General features: G+C 41.5%; 1 protein-coding gene across 2 annotated transcripts in view; it reads left to right on the forward strand.

Moving 5' to 3' along the window:
- The window catches only part of ppp1r16b (protein phosphatase 1, regulatory subunit 16B), an 83,505-nt gene extending 58,331 nt beyond the window's left edge, over positions 1-25,174 (forward strand). For both annotated transcript variants that reach the window (XM_040116165.1, XM_040116166.1), the window contains exons 4-11: positions 10,152-10,297; positions 12,234-12,337; positions 17,061-17,185; positions 22,503-22,628; positions 22,721-22,796; positions 23,163-23,292; positions 23,577-23,724; positions 24,352-25,174. In XM_040116165.1, coding sequence (XP_039972099.1) covers positions 10,152-10,297; positions 12,234-12,337; positions 17,061-17,185; positions 22,503-22,628; positions 22,721-22,796; positions 23,163-23,292; positions 23,577-23,724; positions 24,352-24,825 — 1,329 coding nt within the window. In that variant the 3' untranslated portion in view covers positions 24,826-25,174. The remainder of the gene's footprint in view (positions 1-10,151; positions 10,298-12,233; positions 12,338-17,060; positions 17,186-22,502; positions 22,629-22,720; positions 22,797-23,162; positions 23,293-23,576; positions 23,725-24,351) is intronic.
- The last annotated feature ends 737 nt before the right edge of the window (positions 25,175-25,911 follow it).

Below are 25,911 nucleotides of genomic sequence, written 5' to 3' on the forward strand. Positions count from 1 at the left end.
AGCTGTGGGGCGTTGGCTACCAGGAGATCAGATTGACCTTTTGGCTTCGAATGTGTGTGTGTGTGTGCCCGGTAATCTGCTATATGGATGGGTCAGCCTGCACAGTGTCTTCAAGACGAGACTTTTTCAGTTGTGCTGCAATTTCAAAAATACCACCATACACACACGGACAGACAGACAGACAGACAGGGACACAATAGGGAATGCATAAATGTCCACACAAACACTGTGTGGTTGCCAGAAGATATATGACAGAAAAATAGATACTGAGAAAAGAGATGTCTCTCACTCTCTCTCTCTCTCTCTCTCTCTCTCTCTCTCTCTCTCTCTCTCTCTCTCTCTCTGTCTCTCTCTCTCTCACACACACACGCACACACACAGGCACAGACAGCATGTGGCAGAGGGTGAGCTAAATGAAGGACAGTGGTGGTGATGTTTCTCTAAATGAGATGTCATACCTATCTAGGGTTGGTTTCACCTCGGTGAAATAAGACATTAATCAATAACTGACTTGCAGGAGCACTGTATGTGCCAGAACAGGCACAAAGACAGACACACACACACACACACACACACACACACACACAAACACGGACTCACACACTTACATTTACTATGGCAACCCGTGAGAAGAAGTTAATGCTTTCTGAAACCACCTTGATACCCTTAGTTCAGACAGAGGCGTATAATTTTCTGTAGTTTTTTGGCTAGATCACAGTGGGATGATGTGATGGATAAATGGAGGCCCCTTTTTTTCAAGGACAAGGCTCTGCAGGCATGGGTGTGTTTGTATCAATGTGTGTAGGGCTGGGTTCAGGCTGTCTCTCTAGTAAATATGAGGCTACAGTCAGCAGACGGCTACTTAACATAAAGACTACAAACAGGGAAACGCCTACCTGGCTCCCTCCAAAGGTGACAACATAACACATTATGTCTTGTTTAATTTGTACAAAAACAAAAACAAATTAATCTTCTCATCTGACTCCACCTGGATTGTATGTTTTTTTTTTCTCATCTTAACATTTTTTTTTTTTTTTTAAACACATCATTTTTCTTCCCTCTTCCCGAAGGCCACCCCAACCCCTGGGTGAGTGGCACTCAGACAATTACCACAACACATTACAGTAACATTCAGCGCAAGGGAAAGTGGAAAGTGTCACGTCTCCCTCGCTTTTCAAAATCCTATTTTTGTCCCCCTCGATTTAATTGTTTCAGGGTAGTCTTTTTCTTACTGAACAGCAGCAGCAGCCTGGGAGTTTTTTCGTTGTTCAGTTAATATTTTTCATTTACCAATAACATTCTCTAAAAAAGACACTGGAATTCAACCTAAGTCAAAAATAAGACAGTAAAGCACAGAGATCTGCATGGCAAAGATGCAAAACCCAACTCTGCCGCCTCTGAATCCAAACCTACGCTCTTGAATCTAAAATGTTTGTACTTACATACCCACATTTATGCACATGAACAAAAGTCATTAACAGCAATGCACAATTTAGACGCTGCTCGTACCAGAAGGTCTGTTGGCCATGAATTATAAAAAAAAAAGTCCCCCTTTTGTTTTTGTTTTTGTTTTTACATTATATTTGATAAGTTAATTCCCTCTTGACAAAATGTATTAAGATTTTGTTTAGCCTGTCAGGTATTGTACGTACTCTGAGATATTTTTGGTCTGAACATCCTCTGAGGTAGGGGGAGACAGTCTCCTTCCAAACACACCTGTGTCATGTTGTCCCATATTTGGTCTGGCTCTGAGACCCTGGACCCTGGTGTGGCCGACTGGGCCTCGTGACCCAGAACATCAACAGACTGCCGGAATCTCATTTAAAAGTATTTACTTCACTGATTCAACCACTCAAATATTTATGCAAAGATGACTGAGGTGGACTTTTAACTTGTGCTGAAATGATCATCTGCAGGATTTGATCATGTAGAGCTTTGAAGTTGTGAGACTGCATTCCCGTGTCATTCCAGACCTTTCATTAGTCATTCAGCTCTTCGGTACTTCAGCGTTTGACGACTCAGACCTGTCAGCTTTTGAGTACCATGCTCTCAAACCTAGCTCGCCAAATTCAGTAATAACCAGGGGGATTGTCAAATCTATTCACTCTTTGCACCTGTACCGTTTCCTATTAATGTGCTTTCAATTATTTTTCAGAGAAATGATTTAGTGTTTGTGCCCTGACACAGGGCAGGACAGAGGGATAGAAAAAGAGAGGAGATGATGTGCAACGGCAGTGAAAATTGTAGTAGAGCCCAGAAATCTTCAATAGAGGGTTACATAGCTTACTCCACTGATGTCCGAGTTGCTTGTCACAACCCAAATTCAATTAATTTAGCCATTTAGGTCTAATTCTTGACAGCTGAACTTGGCACCTTGGGTTTTTTCAGTCAGGCCCCTTAACTCTTCAGGATTTGTGTTACTCTCGTGAGCTTTGGTAAAATTTAAAGCCTCTTTTAACCTTTGACCTCCCGCAGTCTCAGCTGTACTCTCAGCCACCAGGTCCTGGCCTTGCTCACTTTAACCCCTCAGTGTTTCAGTTTCAGTGCCAACTCTGCCGCCGACAGTCCTCCTGGCACTAGCCCTGATCAAATTTCAGCCACTAAGTCAAAATCTCAGCCTGATTTCCTTGTCATTTTGCTCCTCAACCCGAGCCACGGTCCCCTCAGCCCACTGAAGGATCCCAGCAAGACTGTTGCTGTTGTTTTCCAGCCAAACAGACATAATCTGGGCCTTTGTCTGGTACCACACTCCCATCCTTGTGTGAATAGTTTTCATGAAAGACACATTATTTCCTTGCTTGCTTCATTGTCTTGTTGCCAGGGCAAGAGGGATGGAGGTGGTATACAACAGATCTACACGGGAAGGCTAGAAGTTTAGTTTGGTTGCTAGCTTGTGGGTGCAAATACCTGCATTTCTTTCAGAGGAACCGCTAAGAGATTAGCCTAGCAGTGAGCTAGCAGGTGGGCTGGAGTATGTGGGTTTATTCAGAAGGCGTTTAGGAGATTAGCCTAGTTGCTAGCTGGTGTGTAGGTTGCAGTCTCTTGGGTTTTTCTGAAGACATCTGTCATGCCACTGCTGCAGGCTGGAGCTTTAGATGTGAGCTAAACCATCAGTGTATCAGATGCCTTTGACATGCTTGTATGTCTCTTAAGAGTCTTGTTCTTGTCAGATTTATGAGGCTGCTCATTTTCCCTGAATTATATCTTCAAGATTGACAATTACCAGACTCAGGCTGAAAATGAAATCCATAACCTGCTCCCTGAATTACCATCTCCATGTATTAAGATGTTTGAATTTGACAATTGAATATCTTCATACACACCTGCACACACCAACACGCATTTTTAAAAATTAGGAAATGTGTGGGTCTAGCTTTTCTGTCTTTCACTCGAAATCTGTTCTCATCGCAGCTGTTTGGACATAGTTGACAACGGAAGTATTTGAGACAAATAAACTGGTCTCCCCACAGTACTACTTCTGCTTTTGGCAGCTTTAGAAGGTCATATAGACACTTTGCTGTTTCTTGCTCATTCTGTCTCCTTTCCTATCTGAAAAACTGAATATATACTCTGTAAAAAAAGAAAAAAGGATCTGTGATGAGCAAATGATTCTTTCACACCATGCCCAGTGCAGATTTCTTCAGAAAAAAAATTGCATCAGAAAAAAGAGAAACCTCTGAGCATACCCCCTCCTGTGCTCTGTGCCTGGGAACAGAATCTCCATGCCTTAGCTTTCATATGTTCCTTTTTCTCTTCATGCTGCCTGCTTGCTTTTACTGCCATGTAACTCTTTTTCTCCTCTCGTACTGTACATATTGCAGAGACTTCTCCACATTCTTTAACTTCCTCCACTTCAAAAAGATCAGAAATTGTAGACTAAAGTTATAATTCAAGAGAGGGTGACCAAAGAGGGGTGGGGCACCCAGTGTCCATACTGCCAAACCTGATAATCAGACTTAATTAACATTTTGTTTCAGTCTGACAGTGTTAGCAGTTTTCTGTTTGAGAATAGTTGGTATTTTGTCCTAACTAATCAGTAGCGAGTCAAGCTGACAGCATTTTCAGTTGCACTGAATCTGTGGTAGCGGTTGCAAGGAGCACTTACGATCAGACTCTGTTTCCTGTTTATCGAGAAAATGATATGCAGATTTATCAATAATGAAAATAATTGTTAGTTGCAGCCTTAGACATATCTAGAAGTAGAGAAGATAAGTGACTTGGGTGTGTTTTGTTGCATATTAATTCAAAGTTATATTTGTAAAGGCAAGAGTGTGGTAATAGGGGTCGGAATTGATAAGATTTCATTGATACCAATGGCATTATCGATTCTGCTTATCGGTCCGATTCTTTATCGATTCCTCTAACAAGTCCTGTGGAAAAAACGGAGGCCTACACACTGTCATGCAAATGTTTTATTATTTCTGAGTGTGAACACAGTATAGCAACAGAGTGGGAAAATGCATGTGACTCAGGCGTTCAAAAGCTCCATCGATTAACCACTGTTTTCATATGCAATGTTTCCCACAGGGTTGTGTGGCTTGTGACCGATGTGCATGCAGACTTATGCAGTTTAGAGGGGAAGACTGTAACCCAGGTTATTTTTCTGTAGCTACAATTTAAAGGTGTCCCTTAGACATCTCACATCGGTAGACACTAGAGGCAGCTGCACGCAGAGAAGCCTCCAGTCCCCACTCAGTTACTGTAGCACACGAAACTCAGACAGGTGTGCGGCCAAACATTAGTTAGTTTGAAAAGACTGAAATAAGTTGTTTGACTGTAAGATTTACCTAAGTTGAAGGGAGTAGGGCCCATGTATGGGAAATGTCGATTTAGGTTTTCTTAGTCAAAGAAAAAATCTGCTAAGCCTGCCTGCACGGCCCTAATGTTATTATAACACAGGATATTTACCCTCGGTAACAGACGTGCTGCTCGTAGGGAAGCAGTGGCACTTGTGCCTAGAGTGTCAAATTTATGGCATTCCTGGAATTTAAGCCCATGTTGTGTAGAAAGATGTGTCAGCACACTGCCGGTGTTTCCACCCTTACTTCCAATGGGTCAGACAATTTGGAACTGGTTCTCGATTCCATATCCTGTGTATCATTTCCATTTTCAAAAGTTACGAAGTCTAATTTTAACTTGCATATGCCGACATAAGAGTTATTATTTGTCATTTTATTTTTCTGGCTGCGGCATAGGAAGATGGATGAAATTGCTGTTATTAATCACTCCTACAACGTTATCGGCTCAGATGTTTTTCCAACCAGGGAAACCGATATCAATGAGCACAACACCAGACCTATTTGAATACGGAGGAATTTGAGATGTGTAGAGCCAGGCCATGTGTTGCCCAGGTTCTTGCATTTTCGCTAGTTTTCTCTTGGATCTGTACTTGCTGTCCTTCTTGTAATACAAATTCTTGTACCAAGACGATAAAATTATCCGCAGGTCAGACACTATGTTTCTTGGGGGCATGTCATGTAAATAGCCACAGTTCATAACCAAATATGAACTTTCTTTGAGTGGTCAATTAGATTTTTAATGAACATAAACAACATAGAAATAAAAACAGATCAGAAAACAAAACAAAATAAAACAAAACACTGTTGCGGTATGACAGTTGCACACTCAAGATTTATGTGTTAATTTTAACCTTTCTTTTTTTCCGGAAGATACAATTTTCAGACTTCGGTGTGAAAAGGTTTTAAATCTTTCTACCTCAACTAAAATGTTACTCACAGGATGTGTTTGTCAGCCATTCGTGTTTCCAGTCAGTCAGCGTTTGTGTTTTCTATGCATCTATTTCACCTCTTATCTATCATCCTGCTATCTATCCTCTGCATCTGTGCTGTAATTTCATTTCCTCTCTTGTGTTGTATAATAATTTATGTACTCCCCCCACACTGCTGTCAGAGCGGCCTTATCTGAATAGCCTTGGCAGTAAAAGTTACAAAACTTCAGAGAATGTGCACAACCCATTTTTCTCCTTGCGTCAGTGTGGGCTATAGTCTTTTTTTATTGTTATATCAAGGCTCCAGACTAACTTTTCCATCGGTCGGACTGGCGCTACCAACTTTCTCAGTTGGTTGCAGCCTTTTTTTTTTTCATTCCTTTATCAATGACAATGGGCATAGACAATCTCACATTCTTTGTTGGAGACATCGGTGGCACCATCTATCATAAATTATTGGTAGGGGGCGGAGGCACTTTTGTCGCCAGTCTTTTCGCGGAGGTTGTCTGATATCACTCCTACAACCTGGACACAGGCCATGTCGTTGGCAATGGACGGGCCACATTGCCTACAATACACACACAGTATAGCATTCCACTTGTACTGCACCCATGGGTACTGCGTTAGCCCTCTGGGTTGAAAGTAATACTTTTTCTTCTTCGTCGGCTCAGTCCGTCTGTCCCTTCCGGCACCTGCACTCTCATCAGCTCCGTCGGAGTCAGGACCTCTCGTTGGCTCTCCCTCTCCAGCCTCCTCCTCTCTCTCCTCATTTAGTTTTTTAGAATGATCAGCTATAGACCACTTCATCTCTGGAACACGGTAACAGCTAAACTGATTGTTTCGTGTGCTTCATGACGAGGAAAATGCAGGCAGGGAGAGTGCAGATAGGGAGAGGCGGACCGGGCCAGTGAAGAAGAAAAAGTACTACTTTCGACCACAATGGCTAACGCAGTACCCGTGCTGGAGGGGCACCAAAACAGCCATAATGATCATCATGCACTCACAGGAATGCAACCACGAGAAATTCTAACTCGCACTCTCTCAAAACTGGTCGCATATGCAACCAATTTGGTCGCAGTCTGGAGCCCTGTGTATTCAGACTAAGGTTTTTTCAGACGGTAGGAAGGCAGAGACAGAGATGGAGTACAGGTGACTGAGAAGAGCCCATGGGGTTTTATTTTAAGGTCGGCAGGGATGTAGATGGTGCCAAAGGTGACGGTCTCAACCAGTAAATCATCTGTTGGCCCTGTCACAATACAACAGGGCCTGTGGTCAGGCTGGATTACACTTGATACTGATACTCTTTATTAACGTTATTTATTGTAAGAAAAGTAACACAATAAAACATGGTTAAGAGTTAGTTTCTGCTCTTTCATTTCTCATACATTGGTCTGTTACTGGTGCTGTTAGCCCATCAATTCCATAATAATTTTAAAGTAATACCAAGTCTTAATGATGTCCACTGGATGCTGAAGAGGAGGGTCTGCTGTTGTTTTTTGCATTTCCCAAAGTGACTGTTGTCTTTCTTCTAATCTGTTCCCCCCGTCTCTTTCTTGGCAATTCCATCTTGTCGGTTTATATTTATGTCTGTGCCTCACCACGTTATTGTCTGACTTGCTCTCACTCTTACACTCAGATACTAAAAGCATCTAGAGATCGCACTTCAGCTCATTTTGTATGTAAATCCATCATCTTCTCGCCGTGCCTCAACTTCTCAGGGTTTATACGGTCGGCATGTAAAGTGTGTTGGAAAATTCAAAGAGTGGGAAATGTGAAGAACTTCTTTTTGGGAAAGTTCATCACTCAGTACAACAGACAACAGCATCCCAAAATCAACGGTTTTTCATCCTGATCCTTTGGACTCAGGCAAATCCCTGCTAGCTCAGGTTACGGCATTTGCATCTTATTTTACTGTTTCTTTGTAAATAAGAGCAATAACACATCTGCAGGGAGGATGATCAGGTTGTTGATTAATGCCTGTAACTTGTCTACTTTTTTTTTTGGGCGGTTGTTAAACATTAATTTTGTATCGGTTTCCAGTTACCTAGCTTACGTTACTTGTTTTAGACAAGTCACTTCCCTTTTTGGCACTGAAAGGAAGCTGAGTTAGAACCTTGTCATCTTATCTTTCTGTAAGATGGCCGAGGTTCCTTAATGGCGCTTTAGTAAAAGTAATGGCCATATAATACATCATTATATAGGGGGAAATGTTTGCTGTAACAGGAGTTCGAAGGAAGGGAGGTTTTCACTACTTGCCCACAGTTTCACCTCTAGTCAGCTTATATCATGACTGAGAACAAACTATTTATTTCATTATCAATGAATCTGTCATTTTCTCAACTAATCATTTTGTCTAAAACATGTATGAAAGTAGTGAGAAATTACCCGCACAGGTTCCCTGAGCCTAGTTGGTGATTTCTTCCAATGTCTTGTTTTGCACAACCAACAGACCAAACCCCAAAGATGTTTAATTTGAAACATGACACAGAGAAGGGCAGAAAATCCTCACTTTTGAGAAGCTACAGCCAATCAATATTTGGTGTTTTTGGTTGACAAATGAGCCAAACTATTAAGTCAATCAACAGAAGAGTTGCAGTTTCAGGCTTAGTTTATGTGATGAACATTTATATATCAGTTTAAAAAGTCTGGAAAATGGCGTTAAAGAACAGTATTTGTGTAGGTGAACAACCTGAAGACAGAACGATGAGCTGAGAGCAAGATATAGTCCACCAATGCCACGAATTTCACCGAAATGTATAATTATTCTACAAAAATATCAGAATAATTAATATGATGCTATAGTCACATTCAAGTTCTGCACAGAGGCTTTAATGGTTTGGTGGGTGGCAATGAGGGAATTGGAAATTGGAAACAATTAGAGACTCATGTGTTCACCCTGTGATAGTCTAGTAAGTGACCTGTCCAGGTCCAGGGTCCCTGGCTCCTTCACAATGCATGCTGGGATAGGCTACTGATTCCCAGAACCCTTAACAGCATAAGCAGTTTAAACAAATTGATGTTTTTGTTTGGTTCTTTTGCGCCCTATTATCTCTATTTTGTTTCTATATGCTACAAATCTTTTATTTTTTCCTCAGTAGAGCACATTCAGGCTTCATAATGGGATTAACAGCAGTCATTTTGTCATAAGAGATTTTACATTTCATCACAACAGATCTCATTTTCATTTCAAAACCGAGAGCAGAGAAACGACAACACTCCAGTGGCTTCTCGCAAAAGTGAAAGCGCTCTTTGGTAAAAACACACAACTGTTTCTGGAAAGAAAAAAGACATTCTATGACATTTAGACTGTCTTAGACTTAGGAAACAAGGCCTTTGCTCTGAATCCTTCAGTTTTCTGATTATTACTGACCCACCCACTGTGACAAATGAATCCCATTCTTTAACCCCATGTCTGCATCTTGCAGTCTCTCTATCTCTCTCTGTTGTTTTTCTCTCTCGACTTCTCGGTCGTCTTTGTCTTTTTTCAGCTGCATGGTACTGCCACAGTCTGACCAGTTTGCTCTGACGGAGAAAACTGCTGTTGCTGACAGCAGCTTGATTGCAGTATGGTTTTCATGGAAAATTCTCCTTCCTCTCCACCCTATAATCACACCCAGTTTAACAAGGAAAATACTCTCTGTCCCTCTGTGTCTTTGTCTCTGTGTCTGTGGATAGGTTTGAGTTATGGGTGCATTTCCAGTTTTGTCTTCGATCCAGGGAACAACCCACACAATGGCTGAGATCTCTGACTGACTGTGTCCAAATTGGCTTAATGTGTTCTCAGGTTTGCACTCTGCAATATGCCGTTAAAGGAGTTTTGGAGAGATAGGGTTTGACTACTTTATGGACTTCTTCATCATCTGTGCTTGTTGATGACAAATGAGTCTCTTTTCTCATCCAATCATTAAGGTGCTGAAGCATACAGCATCAGTGCAGCAGAGCTGAATACTCACCGTGTGGCTTATATGCCACATCAGGCTAAAAGCTCCTTTTCAGCCAGCATTTGATTTTTCTTCAAACAAGAGGAAACCGTGGATCTCAGTTTGTCGCCAGAGTTAACACATTATCTAATGAAGTTAAAAAGAGCAGATAAACACACACACACACACACACACAAAAACACACACACACACAGACACACACAAACGCGCGCGCCGTGCAAAGTGTTAACACTGTTTGTTACAGCGTCTGACTCTGTCTCTCTTCCTGTCCCCTTGTTTTCCCCCTTGTCTCTCCCTTTCACCACTCCAACCTCCTTACTTATTCTTCTCTTTCTTTCTACATCTCATTTACCTCTCCATGCTCTGTTTTTATCTGTGTCTATTCCGGGGTTTTAAGCTGTCACACCAGCAAGTGTTACAGTATCAAAAATTAAACAGTTACAATAAATATCCCATCTCCCTTGTCCTCTGTCCCTGTGCAGTGTTGTATAGATAACTACGAGGAGATGGTTAAGATCCTGCTGGAACGAGGAGCCTGTGTTAATGCTCAGGATAATGAGCTGTGGACGCCGCTGCACGCTGCTGCGACCTGTGGCCACGCAGGACTGGTCAAGATACTCATCGCACAGTAAGTCATGCAGATACACTACACCAGGGTCTCCTGCAGTGTTTTATAGGAGGCTTCCCACCTCTCCTGAAATGAAGAGCCACTCCTCTAACGTCAGAAGAGGCTCTTTCGTTTTTATGAAATGTAATATTAGGCTTATTAGGCCTCAGGGAAAATGAGAAATGGTGCTACCTCTGACAGTAAAGGCCACATATTTAATTTCAGCAGATCATTGACTGATTGTTCAATCACATTGTATGTACACGTTGCAGTAAATAATCAGAGCGTTGCATCACAAGGGGTTGTGGAAAAAAGAAAACCTTGCAGAGTTTTTACAAGTATTGATCAACTGGACTTGTCTCGATCAATCAATATCTGTCACCAGACAAAGGGGTGGGCAGCGCTTGCCACCAACCACTGACCAATTCCCTGGGGAAAACGCTGAACACACACCAGAAGTCTAAAACTAACAGGCATGGTTGGGCTTTCAGATATTCAGGTATAAATGGAATTGCTTCCCCAGTTGGCCACAGTAGGCAATTTGCAGGAACCTGTGAATTATTATTATTATTTTTTTTTTTTTAAATGAATTTTTTTCTTTTTTCTTTACACAACCACATACTGGAAAATGGGTTGCAGCCATGATGGAGAAATGGCATCATTCTCCATTTTTTTGCACTAATGTGAAAGAAGCATGGGACATATTAAGGCTGGAAGATATGGTTGAAATCAGTATCGCAATAATATTAAAGACATATTTTACCAATATCAATGTACAGTATTTCACGATATGGCAAATGTATGAAAAATCATATACTGTTTGAAGTAATCAAATTGATGTTTAATACAGTGTTTCACTGTTATATGTTACATCAGACAATTTTTAGACAAATTTTGACAAATTTTATTTACAGTTCGCTCTGAATCACTAATTAACACAACAGAATTTGGTAAAACAGTAACATGATATGAAAATATAAATTTTGATTTGAATCTAGGCAAAAGTGGATAAACAATAAAATTGAATTATCTCGCAGCCCCAGGACATGTAATGGTTTACTACTGAGACAGATTGAGTTGTTATTGGTCATCTTGGTTACGCAAATGTAATTCAAAATTCAATAACACTGACCAAGGTTTCCCAGAGGCAAAAATTTCCTCTTTATATGACACACCTGCACATATGGAATGAGCATAGAGTCATATGATCTCACACAGTGTAGACATTATTTAAATTAGATTCTCTGATATATCAGCAAGACACATTTACGCACACAAAGAAGCACGTACAGATGCAGATGAGTTAAGATGCTGTATGTGAACACACCTCATATTGTTTCTGCTTGAGGACATGCAGGGCTGAATACGAGCCTGTATGCAGTAACTGCAAACAACACACAATATACGCACAAGATATACAGACACACTGCTGCCATCTGTTGACATTCAGAACTTTTCAAACCACTCATCCTATCACTTTGACTTGTTATCACTTTGACCAGTGAAATTACCGATTGAACGGTGCAATTCAACCTGTTCCGGACTAAAAGAATTTATTTAGCATCAGTTCAGCTTTAACTGACTTTTTTCATTCCTGTCCAAGACTTAGAGTTATAGATCGGCAGTTGTCAGCATTTTTTTGGTTTTCACAAATGATCGGAATATGAAATACAGCCTGCCTGTTTTACTATGATGGTTAAAAACATTGCTGATATAAACAAAACAAACCTTTTAAAAACATCTGAAAACCTCACAAATTTAGATTAAGCCAGTCAGTTATTTTTACCCTTTTGAGTGTCTTTGGATCGCAGATGATGGTGCCATTAGTATAATTTAAGTAGTCTTATAATATATGAAACGACTTTTCCTCTTATAGTCCTGCAGCTAGCCATGGATATTGTACATTTAGAACAATGAATATTCCAGATTTAATTATCAATCTGCTCGTCTCTCACAGCGGTGCAGATCTGCTGGCGGTCAACTCCGATGGGAACATGCCCTATGACCTGTGTGAAGACGACCCAACACTGGACATCATTGAGACAGCTATGGCCAACAGAGGTAGCGTGTAAATGTTTGAAGGGACACTGAGGTCTGTGGACAGACTCTTTCGGATTAGCATATTTTTTGTTTACGGTGATAGCAATGCCGGATTTACCACTCAAAAATTCTTAGTAATTTGCTCCAACAATTAGTCCTTGATTTAAGGCGGAGGCAGCCAAAAGCAGGCCTCTCGTTTCTGGCTGGCTACTACTGATTTTGCTGACTGAAAAAGACTGTCGCTAGCAGATTTTATCAGCTGTCCCCCGCCAGCAAATTAAGCTAACGTTAGCTCCATAGACTGGTTGAAAACACTATCTGCGCCGGGCTTTTTAATGTTTCTAACTGAATCATTTTAAAACTACAACCCTGTAAAAGGTTCTTAAATATGCGCTTGATGCTGTACATCTTGAAGCTACAGCTGCGTGTCTGGCGTAAAAAGTCAGCATCCTCAACAGCTTACCCGTGTCCATGTAGAAGACATGTCAGTGGAGAAACAGCATCGGTCTTGTACTGCAGTGTAGAGCTAATTAGTTCTAGTATTAGAAATATGATTAGGATAAAGGAACGATCAGATAAACACTGTTTAATCCAGTTCTTTGTTATTGGCTGAAAATCATCCTCCAAAACTCTTAAAGTGTAAGAATACATCTCTTGCTACAGCTTCGGTATGCGAAGAAATTCAGAGCTTGACAGACATGCCGTGCCTAGTTACAGTGAGATATAACTGGACAATTGCTGTTCAGAAGAGGGTTTTAGCTAAAGGTGAATATCACACAATTGTATTTGACAGTTGTCTTTTTGACCCACAAACACTTGCCTTTCATGTAATATACAATGTAAAGTTTGCTCAACCTTTGCAGCAGTATATAAGGGTGTTTGAGGCTTCTGGCAGTCTTTAAGTCTTTCAGCTGCAGGAACAGCTTGCTGAGGAAGATGACAGCGGGGTTGTGACCTCAGAAAGCACTTAGTGTCCCGCACCGTTTCAGGATCGACACTTCAAGGAGCTCTGAGATACTCACAGTGCTCTCACTCCCGACGGGATTCAGATTGCAATACTGTATATTCATGCTGTGTCACTGTAAACAGCCGCGGTCGGCACGATTTGTCTGTGCGACATGACTGAGAAAGAGTTCAAGGAGATCAGCACTAACATACGCATTCAAAATGCACATAAATGATGACCGGGGGGGGGCAACTCGCGATGCCTTAGGTGTGTTTGCATTTCTGTTTGTGTGATACAATCAAACACTGGCATAAAGAGAGTTATGGTGAAAGACAGCTTTATTTAAATGCAGCCTCATTATCATAAGCTCCTGTTGTGTTTGTGGTTTTCCAGTCAACAGTTACGTCTACAGGCAGTTACATCTACAGGCAGGCGTGTGTGTGCACACAGTTGACAACAAGGCAGCAAAATCGGTGGTTGCAGGGGTTTTGTGTTGAGAGAAATACTGTAGTATGAATGCCCAGATCGGCCACTAAAATGTGGTTGGTTTAAAGAAATAGTTTAGCATTTTGGGACATGGCACTTATTCGCTTTCTGGCAGCAAGCAAATAAACCTTAATTTTACAAAAATCATAAATCACTTCAGACGATTGAGTCTCATAGAAAGTAAAAACAGAAATTAGTTACAGATTAGCTATTTTAATTCTATGTGAGGCTGTGGGTTGCTGTCGATTATGCATGTGTACACGCTAGAGAAGCCGTAGCAAACAAGGGAAGGTTGACAAATACTTGAATTTTCCACGGTCAAGGTGCCCCTCAATGTTACACTAAATCCCAAATGCTTCAGTGGAGCTGCTTTGTGGCAAACAGAAGACGACTGTGGAAGCAGGGTGGTGGTGGAGAGCATCATGACCGCTCAGTTATATTTCCCTGGATAATTTTAAGGTCAGGAAATCCCTGTTATGAAAAGTACTGTATTGTAAACAAGTGCAGGGTTAATGATTTTGATAGCTTTAACAGTGCAAATAGGACACATGACACCCATTGTGTGGGCTGCATCCTGGATCCGAGACAATATTGGAAACCCACATACAGAGAGAGCGGGTGGGGGCTTGGAGAGAGAAAACAGAAAATCGAAAATGAGGTTCTCAGCTTACAAAAAGGATCTCTCGAGCCGCAGAATGCAGACAGCGGTACAGTAGGTGAGAAGAATGATTATTAAGTGGATCAAAGGGAGAGCGCCGCTGCTAATTGCTTCCGTAATGTTCTCAGCACTGTACTGCTGGATAAGACTTCTCTCTCAAGAGACACCAAGGAGACGGGCACATGGCCTCTCTCGCCGTCTCTCTCTCACACACACAAATACACACACACACACATTCACAGCATTTGATATGCAGGCATCGACTGATCCGACTCTTCTTTGATCCTCCCCTGTAGAGCCCAGTTCATCCGTGATAAGCCACAGTGATAAGGAAATAAGGAAAATGTCTACCTGAAATTGAACTGGTGAAAGAGTCAGGAATTTAGACAAGTCGAATCAACTAGCTGCACAACTGACAGAGGTGATGTCATTTTGTATCCTGAATCAAATTCAAGCAATGATGGAGGGATGAAAAATGCCAGTTAAAATCATACACTGTTGATGACCATGGACATAGTTTCTGAAGGATTATTTTGAAGGTTTGATTTAGTGCTGAAGTGATTCGTCGATTTACAGAAAATTATTTGGCAACAACTTTAATTGATTAATTGTTCAAGTAATTGGTTAAGCAAAAATGCCAAACGCTTGCTGATTCCAGCGGTTCAACAGAAATCTGCTCTTTTTCACATGATTCAGTTGAATATATGTAGTGAACTCGAGTTCGCTATCTTTAAGTTTTGGATCGTTGGTCAGACAAAACAGCACATTTACAGGCATCACCTTGGGCTCTGGGAAGCAACAAACTTGGATAAGCAACATTATCTCATTCATCTGCCGGCAGATCCTGCGTGACAGGGCAGTTAAAAATCAGTTTAAACTTGCTCAGTGAAGCACAAAAATACGCTTAGTCAACTGAGAGCTACAGCTGAAAGATTTTGTCAAGAGAGCCCAGCCTTTTATCTGCTTTATATCATTTTGAATTGAATATGTTTAAGTTTTGGACTGTTGTTGAGACAAACAAGACATTTTACAGACATTTACAGGAAACTGCGATGGATATTTTTCCCGATCGTCTGAAATTTTATAGACTGAAAGACCTATAGAAACAATTATTAACACACCGATAAATAATGAAAATAATAATTGGTTGTAGTTCAATTAAGGTTTACTGCTCACTGCTGCTGCGTCCGGCCCCCCCTTGAACCACAGTCTTTGGTGAAAAGGGAAGGAACCCTAGGCGAAGCTAATGTGGGATGAGTGAGTGCCAAATAGCATCGCTCACTATGATGGGCTGGGGCGACTGTCGATCAAACAGATTTCATTTACGTCGACAAAGTGAACTGTCATCGTCCTGATTCCCGCGCCTTCAAACCCCCTCCGACTGTGATTCTGATTGTGAATTCAGAGAGAAATGCCACTTTACTTACCTCCTCACCATATTTCAGCACCTCCATCACATTCCCTGGCCATCACGCGTCAGTGTGGGCTGAAACGGGTGACATTGAAACCGGAGTTTGACTTTGAAATGGCAGGTTTGAGACTTCAGGTTCAATGTATAACTCAGTATCACAAAAAAAGGTCGTAGGGCTGAAATACTGGCAATAAAATATGCACAGTCTACACCTACTTTTTATTTAAAGTAAGAGTGGCATGTTCTCCATGATCCATGGAAAAAAAAAACAACCTAATATATGAACTCTTGTGAATATTACAACTTTGAGCTTTTATTTCCTGCTCTCATTTGAAGGATCGTTAACCTTTTCCAGCTGACAAATAAATCAAAATGGTTTGTTTCTTTTTCTAACAGAGGAATGCAATCTTATTTGCATCCACAACAGTCAAACTAATTTATTGTAGTTTTAGACCTCATAGACATAGAATTCATCCTTCACATAACTTGCACGTAGTCATACGCTGCAAGAATATAGGAGTCACAGTTCTGGCATCTCTTTAAATTTGCTGGACAGTGCAATACATTACCGCTGAGCCACGGGAGGATATGTTTTTCACTGAAGTGTGGCTTTCACGGTATGGAGTCCTACCTGGAAGCGGGGCAAAGGATTAAAGGATGAACGTATTGTGGTTGTGACAGACAGAATTACCTGAGCCTCAACTGGGCCAAACACCTCAAAACTTTGCCAAAAAAGTGGAAGGGAGGCCCACATAAAAGTGAACCACTGTTTGCCATCCAGGCAAATCAGTGATTTAATTTCTTTCAAATATTTAAAATCCAAGTATGAATGCTGTACGCAGCTCTGTATTGATCTTAAAAATAGTCTACCCATTTCTCAGAAAATAATTATCTGAAAATTAATTTGTTTCTTATAACCAATAAAATTATGTTAATTATTTACTTTATTCAGAATGTAATAAATTTCTCATCTCTAAGTTTGGCTCTGGTTGTGCCCATAATTATAGATCACTATGACACAAGAAAAGCAGTGTCTGCTGCTGTCACATGAAAACTTCCAGTGTACTTCAAGGTTCACTTTTGAAATTAGTTTTACGTACAAGCATCGTGTTGTGTCCCTGCGCTGTCATCCCCGAGTTGCTGCTCTGCGCTCTGTGCGCCTCAGATCATACACTTCCCCCGTCAGCGTGCTGCCAGTCTCCCTTGTGATTATCTCTTTCATTCCTTTGTGTTTGATTGACAGGCATCACCCAGGAGATGATCAACGAGACACGAGCGTCAACGGAGAGGAGGATGCTGGGAGACATTCAGGAACTGCTGAGACAGGGCGAGGAGGTCAACCAGCAGGACTCTCAGGGAGCCACACTGGTAGGACACTCTGCTGTCTTTCTTTGTTTGTTTCTATCTAACTCGGAGTTGTGGGCAGAATTTTGCCATTGTGATTCACAATTTACCACAGTGAGTAGACGCTGTTTTTGGGCAACACTGGTGGTGCTGGTCTTGAGAAAATGATATTTCCCAGGTGAAAATGATCCGACTGAAAGTTTTCATTTAAAAAAGTTTAAAAAAGGTAGTAGGTCCATGATGTGACCCACCTGGTCAGCGACAGTTTTTAGATTTCAAGCTTTACCGTCTGTTCTACACCGTTACACCGCAGGCAGCCTGTACAGCAGAGTGTATCCACAGATTCATGCAGTTTATTCAGACTCTGACACCATTAAGGCACCAGTTCGCTCTGTCAGAGCTGCTTGATGGATGGTCAAATAGCTTCAACCCCCCCCTTTCATTCTTTACACAACTATTTCTCCCACTTTTCAAATGTACAAGTGAATGCAACACTATGAATGTCTTCCAAGAGAGACTGTCTGAAAATGTCATTTTCCCCACATTATTGTTAAATGATATTGCTTAAAACCCACATAAGTGGTTTCATAACTGGTGAGTAAGACAGTCACGATATCTGAAATGAAACACAATCCCCCATAGAGCCTAATAAATGAGCAGAAAGCTTGCAATTACAGAAAAAACAAAGCGTGTAAGTAAGAAATAATTAAATTTGAGACAAAAGATAAAAGCTTTAAAACATGGTGATTCATGAATTAACAAGTAAATAAAAAAGATTGTGACGATATCTGCATTATAATGATCAATAACCAAAGCTTAGGAGAAGTGCAGTCAGCTGCATTTAGACCACATAAATTCATACACAGCCGTTCATTTCCCTGCACATGACTCAGCATCTGTACTACTGTAATAATTCCTTTTGCTGCGCTGAAAAAAAATAATGGACAGATCTTTTCTACTGAGACGTTTTACAGTGACACCAGTTAGTCTGCACTGGTACATACTGTTTCCAGGAAATAGCCACAGCCTTGCCTTCTCCTGCCTTATATTGCCGTATTGCCTATATTGCCGTATTATCTGCCAGTGATCAAAATGGAAGCGTTACAATCATAAACGGTTTTACAAACAGACTAAAGTACCATGTACAAAGTTTAGGTTCCATTAAGCATCGCAAGCAGTGACTTATGGTGGAATTATGCTTCCCTCAAGATACACGCAAGTCTCTTTGTGAACCTTCGCAGAGAAGGGTGTTATCGTTAACCGTAGGTCACAAAGGCTCCTAGAGGAGCCGACTGTCACACCTCCCAAATCTCAGTATTGCATCTCATGGACTTGTGCGTCAAGTAAGCTGAATGGTGGATTCAGCTCCTTCGGGAGGTGGTTGCAAAAATGGAGATGAGAAGAGATTTTAACGCGCTACATACAAATATAAAAGAAACAGCCATGCGATCATAAATTTTGCGACCAGCCAGGACAAATTCCAGTTTGACATGTCATAGAGTAGAGCGCCTATGGATACTATTCCTGGAAGGATGATGAAGACAAAATTGCTTTACTTCCACTCAATCCCGTGCTGCTAGTGTGCCCAGCCCTCTAGATCTTCTTCACCATTTAGGCCACAACTAAGACTCAAATACGTAACGCTTGAACTTCACATCACTACACTCCTGGGGCCTTTCCATCAACCCAGTCACCACCCAATACAAGTTTATTAAATATTAATGTATCCAACATGTCCTTTTTCTTTTCAAATAGTGCTTACAGTTGTACATGTTGTGTCAAATGTATCAGAGAGGACAGGAAGGTGCATGAGAATGGAAACAAAGACAGGGCGGTTTTCTTTTTCTTTATATACTGCCTCACAGACACATCTGGGTGCAAATAGGTCAGTTGTTTGTGTATTAATGAGGAGACGCACCTGATGAAGTGGTCACTAAATCTGTGATGAAGCACAGAGCGGTGATGCATTAGAAAGTCAAGTGGGGCATATAAACTCGTTAGCCTATAATTTCCTGAGTGGAGCGTATTATGTCAGATGCCTTAATGAAGTCGTCATTATGTATCAGGGATTTAGCTGTGCTTAGTAAACACAGCGGCAGATCATTGGATGAAAATAGCTAAGGGACATTACATGGTAGTAGCCCAAAATAACCCTGTTAAGCTTAAAGTCTTACCCACAGATTGTCTGATTGAGCTGCTTGTCCCCCTGCTTTATGCGTCCTGTTAATCTTCATTCCAGCATGATGAAGCAAACTAGAGCATGCCTTATTAAAATCGCTGGCAAAGACGAGAGGAAGAGACCTGGAACGGGTAGGAAGTTATGTAAGGTTAATCTTTTGTTTTGCAGTGGAATACATTTTGTGCCCTTATTTTGATGTGCAGGAACAATGATTTCACTCCGGGTGGGTGGGTTAATCAAACCCCGAGAGGAGAAACAGTTTAGTGGAAGTTTAATTTCATTTCATTGATGCAACCGAATGAAAAAACACCAAATATAAAACAAGAAGAAGAGAGGAAGCAACCTTCAGTATGGTAGTGTGACAAACTCTCACTATTAAAAATCTGGAAAAAAAAAAAAAAACAAGGCAGCGAACAAATGATCAAATTACATTAAATACACAGTAAAAATTGGAAGATTAAATTAATGGGTAACATAAAGGACCTTACCCTATAGTTGAAAAAAAAAAAAAAAATTGGTTTCAAAGGTCACCAAACACTAAGCTTCATACTCACAGACAGAATTGATTAGTCCAGTTCAGGCATTTACATAATGCGTTAAAAGTTAAACAGAATGCAGCATAAAACACTGAAAATGCAAATTAAAAAGGATAAAAACCATATAACAGATATTAAAAATCATATAATGATGATTTAAAATTATAATTTAAAATAATATACACATTGGTCAGTTGTTAAAGACTGTGATTATTTTTATGAAAATAGAAGGTTTATCCATCTTCTATACCGTATACAGTCATTTCGTCCAATGTGCAGCCTGAACAGGTCCCCAGTCCCTCATAGGGCTAATACACATAGATAGACCCAAACACTCTCACGATCACACCTACCGCCAGTTAAAGGTTTCCAGTTCAACTAACCTGTATGTCTTCACACTGTGGGCAAAAGACTAGAGAAAAAAGAGAGAGCCAATCCCAGCATGCTTTGGGCAAGAGGCAGGGTACATGCTGCAGAGGTTTGGATTAGCATTAAATATGGAACAATTTTGGTAAACATTACCTGCTAAACATCAGCATGTTAGCATTTAGCTTGAAGCACCGCTGGGCCAAAATGTAGGTGTTTATGATCCGAAACAGGTGCCTGGAACACCTACCCGAACCTGATGTGCATAAATTAATTTTCAAACAAGATAGACCTGATCTGAGGGGGGACCTCAGCACAGCCAGTTCTGACCAAGGATAATTAGACCTGATCCAAAATTCAGTCGGGTCCATTTGACCCACAGCAACAAAACAAGTCCCTACTCAACTCAGTCCGACTTGGGTCATGGGTCAGGTCTCGGTTCCTCAGAATTGAGTGGACCCGTGAGGACCTCTTTCTCACAGAGCCGCTAGTGTGGCTGTAGACTCTTGTGCCTACATTACCCACGATGCAACCCGACCGCTGAAAGTTCAGTCTGAGATTTGGATGTGTTATACTAGTAGAGGCCAGTGTAGCCTCCAGCTGGTAGCCTTAAACAGAGATTAGGAGTGGCCCGCAGAAGTCCGAGGTCTTGAGGTCAGATTTGATTCATTTTTCAAACTTGTAGTCTTCAGACCAAACCAACGCTGGACTCAAGTGACATCGCTCGACATCATGGTTTTATTTTGTTAGGATGCTGTGTTTGGTCAAATATTACAGAACCCTGAAATTGCTGAGGGGTTTGCTTTTGAAAACAAAAACAACATATCCTCCTATTAGATAAATACCATTCCCGGAGATGATGCCCTGCAGCAGTGGGTCTCAGTCATCGTCAGCATCAGCCGAAAAAGCATAAAAACCGGACGCAGCCGAGCCCTGCAGGAACTGACAAACCTTAACATTCCTCAGATTCTTCAAAGATGCTCTCTTATTGTAGCACCTCACATAAACATCCACTTTAACACATCAGGTACTCAGAGGTCAGGAAGCCAGTGACGTAACAGATGTGCTGTGAAGCCTGAATTCAGCCTTTGTAAACATTCTGGTAGATATGTGTAGTGTGGATTATAAGTATGGGCAACTTACGCAGAAAGGGCTGCTTTAAAAATTACCCAGACACAATTAAAGTGCTGCAATTTTTGAATGCTTTTTCTCTATGTACATGTAGCAGTTTGCTCGCCTTCACGCTTTCCAGGAGAAAGATACAGAACAGCTTTGTACTAAAAATACTGTAGTTTGTGTTTGTGAACAACAATAATGATTGCCAGTAAGTAGCTTTTATATGTCACTGTTTCACTGCCATGAACTCATTTGTTTCCCGTTGGTCTTGGTTTCTCTTGGCCTCTTGCAGCCACCCCACTTCCAAATGTAGTAGCATTTACTTCAGTGAGTCATTCCAAAATGATCTACTTTATAAGAAGCGCTACCATATTAAGTGCAAGTGTCTGAACCCCTGCAGTGATTGACTGCGATTTTCCGCCAGCGGTTACAGTAAATCCTAATTTCCGCATCGGGATCGATGATGTTGGCTCTCATCTTTTTTGTGCATCTCCTCTCTCTCTTCAGTAACATTCCAATGTGTAACACAACTGCTAATAATAAAGAAATGCATCATCTTCACAACCAGAGATTAACATCACCAGCTGCTCAAACACAGTCCTTTCCAGGGATAGACATCTTTCTAACCTGCTTGATATTTTAGGCTAGTTGTGAGAGGTTAAGACTAGAGTTCATTTCCTGATGGTATAGATATAGTTTAAAAAAAAAAAAACAACCCAAAAACTGTGCGGTGATTCACTCTTCTCAGCTCCGGGGATAATTGGCTCCTGACACAAGTGAGCTTCTGACCTGCAGAGAGGGCGGTCTCAAGCCAGCAGGAACCAGCGCCCCATCAGCCTTGGAGTGATGCCAGAGCCTTTTTTTACAATGTTGTGGACCTAATTTGACAAAATATAAGTGATTGACGGTGCCCAGTGGCAAACCCACATCCCCAAAACCTGGACGCAAGTGAATATCTGATGTAGACTTTTGCAGGTGTAATGTGATGTCTCAAATGGGAATCTTGAGTCAGTAGCAAATCATTCTTTGGCATCTAAATTGTGGCTTTAGTATGCCCACGTTGTTTTTTATGCAGAGAGCATATCTACAGGAAATCCTGTGGTGCTGGATAAATCTGATCATTGCGCCTCCTCTGCCCTTCTAGCTCCACATTGCAGCAGCGAATGGCTACGTGCAGGCTGCAGAGCTGCTGCTGGAGGGGGGAGCTCGCATGGACCTGAGAGATTCAGACGGATGGCAGCCTCTTCACGCTGCAGCCTGCTGGGGTCAGGTAAGGTAAACACAACAGGAAACAGATAAGTGTACGCACAAAGGTTTCTGAAACCGCTGTAATGTAATGCGCTACTGTTGTTGTGCTTTCAGATGCATGTGGCGGAGCTGTTGGTGTCTCACGGATCCAGTCTCAATGCCAAGACCTTCCTAGAGGAGACTCCCATTGGTACATTTAAACCCTCAACACTCTTATCAGAACACCTGGCAGGGGGTTATGAAAACAAACGTCTCATCTCGGCAGGGTCTCACTTCCAACTTGTTCAGTCAAGTTTTGCATTAAGGGTTATTTCCCACTTAATGCTGATTTAGATCTTCTTAAAGAGAAAACTAAACAAGTTTTATTGATCTTATCAATGCCATTTTTTTTCGTTTTTGTCAATATTGATAATTGGTAAATTGTAAGATGGTAAAAATTTTAAAAGTATGTGCTAACAGCCAGCAGTATAGACTAATAGCATTGCTAAGAACAACAATTACCTCGACAAACACAAAGGAGCTGACATACCCTGTCCTTCATCCATGTCACTTTAAGATCTGTGTGAGGATGAGGAGTTCAGAGCCATCCTGCTGGATCTGAAACACAAACACGACATTATCATGAAGTCACAGCTCAAACACAAGACCTCACTGTGCAGGCGAACATCCAGCGCAGGCAGTCGTGGGTAAGTACTGACATCTGCTGGTGTTGTGAGTGCTGTCAAACTGTGTTTGTCACAGTTTATTTTTGAGTTTTGTCTTTTGAAAAAGACAGGGGAGATGAGCAGATCAGCCTCCTTTGATCCTTGCATTGGATTAAAGAGTGACACTCTAGGATTCAAAGGGGGACACAGCAATCTAGAAAGGAGTATTATTACATTTGAATTAAGTTTAGAAAAGGCTTTTTGTTTTCAGGTATGTTGCTTTCCTCGTTGCTGTATCTCATTGTGATCTCTACCTGTGTCTGCAGAAAGGTGGTGCGGCGAGCCAGCCTGTCGGACAGACACAACTTATGCCGTAAAGAGTACGAGACGGAGGCCATCGTTTGGAGGGGAGGGAGGGAGGAGGAGGACGAGAAAGAGAGGGAGTCTGATCAGGAGAATAAGCAAGTGATTAATGTAAGTCTTCTGGTTATTATGTTGTTGCTAGTTTTTTAGAAACCTATGCGTAGTTATACATTACATTTAGTATAGTTTTGAGCGTCTGTTGTGTACGTCTGTCAGTGGAAAAAAGCTGCAATACAATCCTCAACCAAAAGTAGAGCCAAAACACAAGAACGCAACATGGTCACATAGCATCTTAAGTGAAGACTGTTACAGTTGCTTTTTCTCTACTGGAAAAAATTTGCTCGCTCTCTCTAATTATTCAGTCACTCCTGTTAGCACTAACATACTGACTGCAGCAAGCTTAGGCACATTATCTGCATATTTTCAGCATTTCTACCTGTTTCCTGTTTCTTATGTTGAGACAGTTTTGTAGAAAAATACACCAAAAAAGTACATTTCTGCTTTTTGTTACAAAATGATTCCTGGGATGCACTGAAGAACAGCTTATAAGGGGAGGCTTTCTCTTTAATGTAGCAAATAAATTGGCTTTACATCTCTTTTTATTGGAGCTTGATAGCTTGGGGACCAGAAAAAAAGATATCTGATCTCCCCTGCACAGAGTCAGGCCTTCATGTATTTAATTATTTAAAAGAGAAGCCTTACAGTGGGATTAAAGTAATCCTTATTGATGCCCTGCAGGTCAAGCCATTCGTAGCGGTGGAGCTGCCAGACAAGCCCAAGCTGCCCACCATCCTCAAAGACGGCAGCAGCAAACAGAATGGCCTCATCTCCACGGCAACATCTGTGCCGCCGCAGACGCCCTCCAATGGCAACACGCCATCGTCCGACAACGGCGGGGTCGCCGCCGCCCAGCCCACCCAGGAGGAAGCCTGGCCAAGGGAGCGCGCTCAGACTCTGTCGGAGCTGAAGAGACAGAGGGCTGCTGCCAAATTGTTGAATCACCCCTTGTTTAATGGTCACCTAGGCAACGGCTCCACAGACTCCTTCACTGATGCCAAAACCATCTCTGAGGACCCCCGCATGCCACTCGTTTCCTCTAACGGTAGCGCGGTTTACTACACGCCAGCAAGCGGTGACCCACCCCTCCTCAAATTGAAACAGCCAATAGAGGAAGAGCAGCCGAAGGTGCGGACCTGCTGCTGTGTGTCGTAACACCGCAGTCACGTGGAGGGGCTTGCACAGGGAGGAGGGAAGCGAGGCCTGTGCTGTAGGACAGAGGAAAGAGAGAGGGAGGGTTCCTGTCTTTTAACGTCCCGTTCCTCGACTTCTTTGAAACTTCAAGAGAAGATGAGTGGCCTGAAGAAGGTCTAGAAAACTTTTCCTCATACCTCCCTGTCACATGACTCCTGCTGGAATTGGATTCCTCCAGACATCACTTGGATTAAAATTCCATTTCATACGTGGAGATATGCCAAACGGATAGAAAGAGTGCAAGATGCTGTTTCTCTGTCCCTGTGCACCTTTAAGAATCAACGTGTGGACAGCTTTTTTTTTTTTTTTTTTTTTTTTTTTTTTATAAAAGCTTTTCACCTTGAAAGGATCAAAAATTTTGAATCAGGAGAGTGGAAACGATCTCAAGGTACTGCATGTTCTGCCCTCAGAGATGAAGATGGAAAAGAGCTTTTCCTACAAATGGATGGTTATCTTGTAACTGCACAACATTTCCTTAGGTGAACTGCAATAGTTTGCTTTTACGCCATATTCTTGACATTTTCAAAATGTGCAGGAAGGCCATCCTAGAACGGTCCAGATATGTTGTAATACAAGACGATCTAATACAGTACTTCAGAAAGAGCTAAACGTAGCAAAAAGAGATCCGAGACATCTCTTCTGACGTCTCCCTCACATTGAAATGCTGCCTGCATAAGTAAAGGGAAGGAATGCCATAAAACAGTGTTAACATATTCAGGAAGTGTACTTCTACCGAGAGAGATAACAGGAACGAGTATAGTACTGCACTTGTGTTTGAAACTGTCATTGTATTCTGTCAACTGTGCTCCACCTCACCGTCCTCTCATATCAAACCTAAGCTGACAGGTCATGCTCTGTTTTATGCATAATCCACTTTGTGCTCACTCGTACAGATGATTTTAAGCGAACATGGTTGAAGATTATTGTACATTCCTTTATTTATGATATTAATGTAATGTGTAAAAACAAAAAACAAAAAAAACATTTTGGTTCCTGAAGTTGAGTGTATTTATTATTTGGATGGTGTGTGGAGAGTGTGAATGCAAT

The sequence above is a fragment of the Xiphias gladius genome, chromosome 21, assembly GCF_016859285.1.
Source record: "Xiphias gladius isolate SHS-SW01 ecotype Sanya breed wild chromosome 21, ASM1685928v1, whole genome shotgun sequence".
Classification (NCBI taxonomy): domain Eukaryota; kingdom Metazoa; phylum Chordata; class Actinopteri; order Istiophoriformes; family Xiphiidae; genus Xiphias; species Xiphias gladius.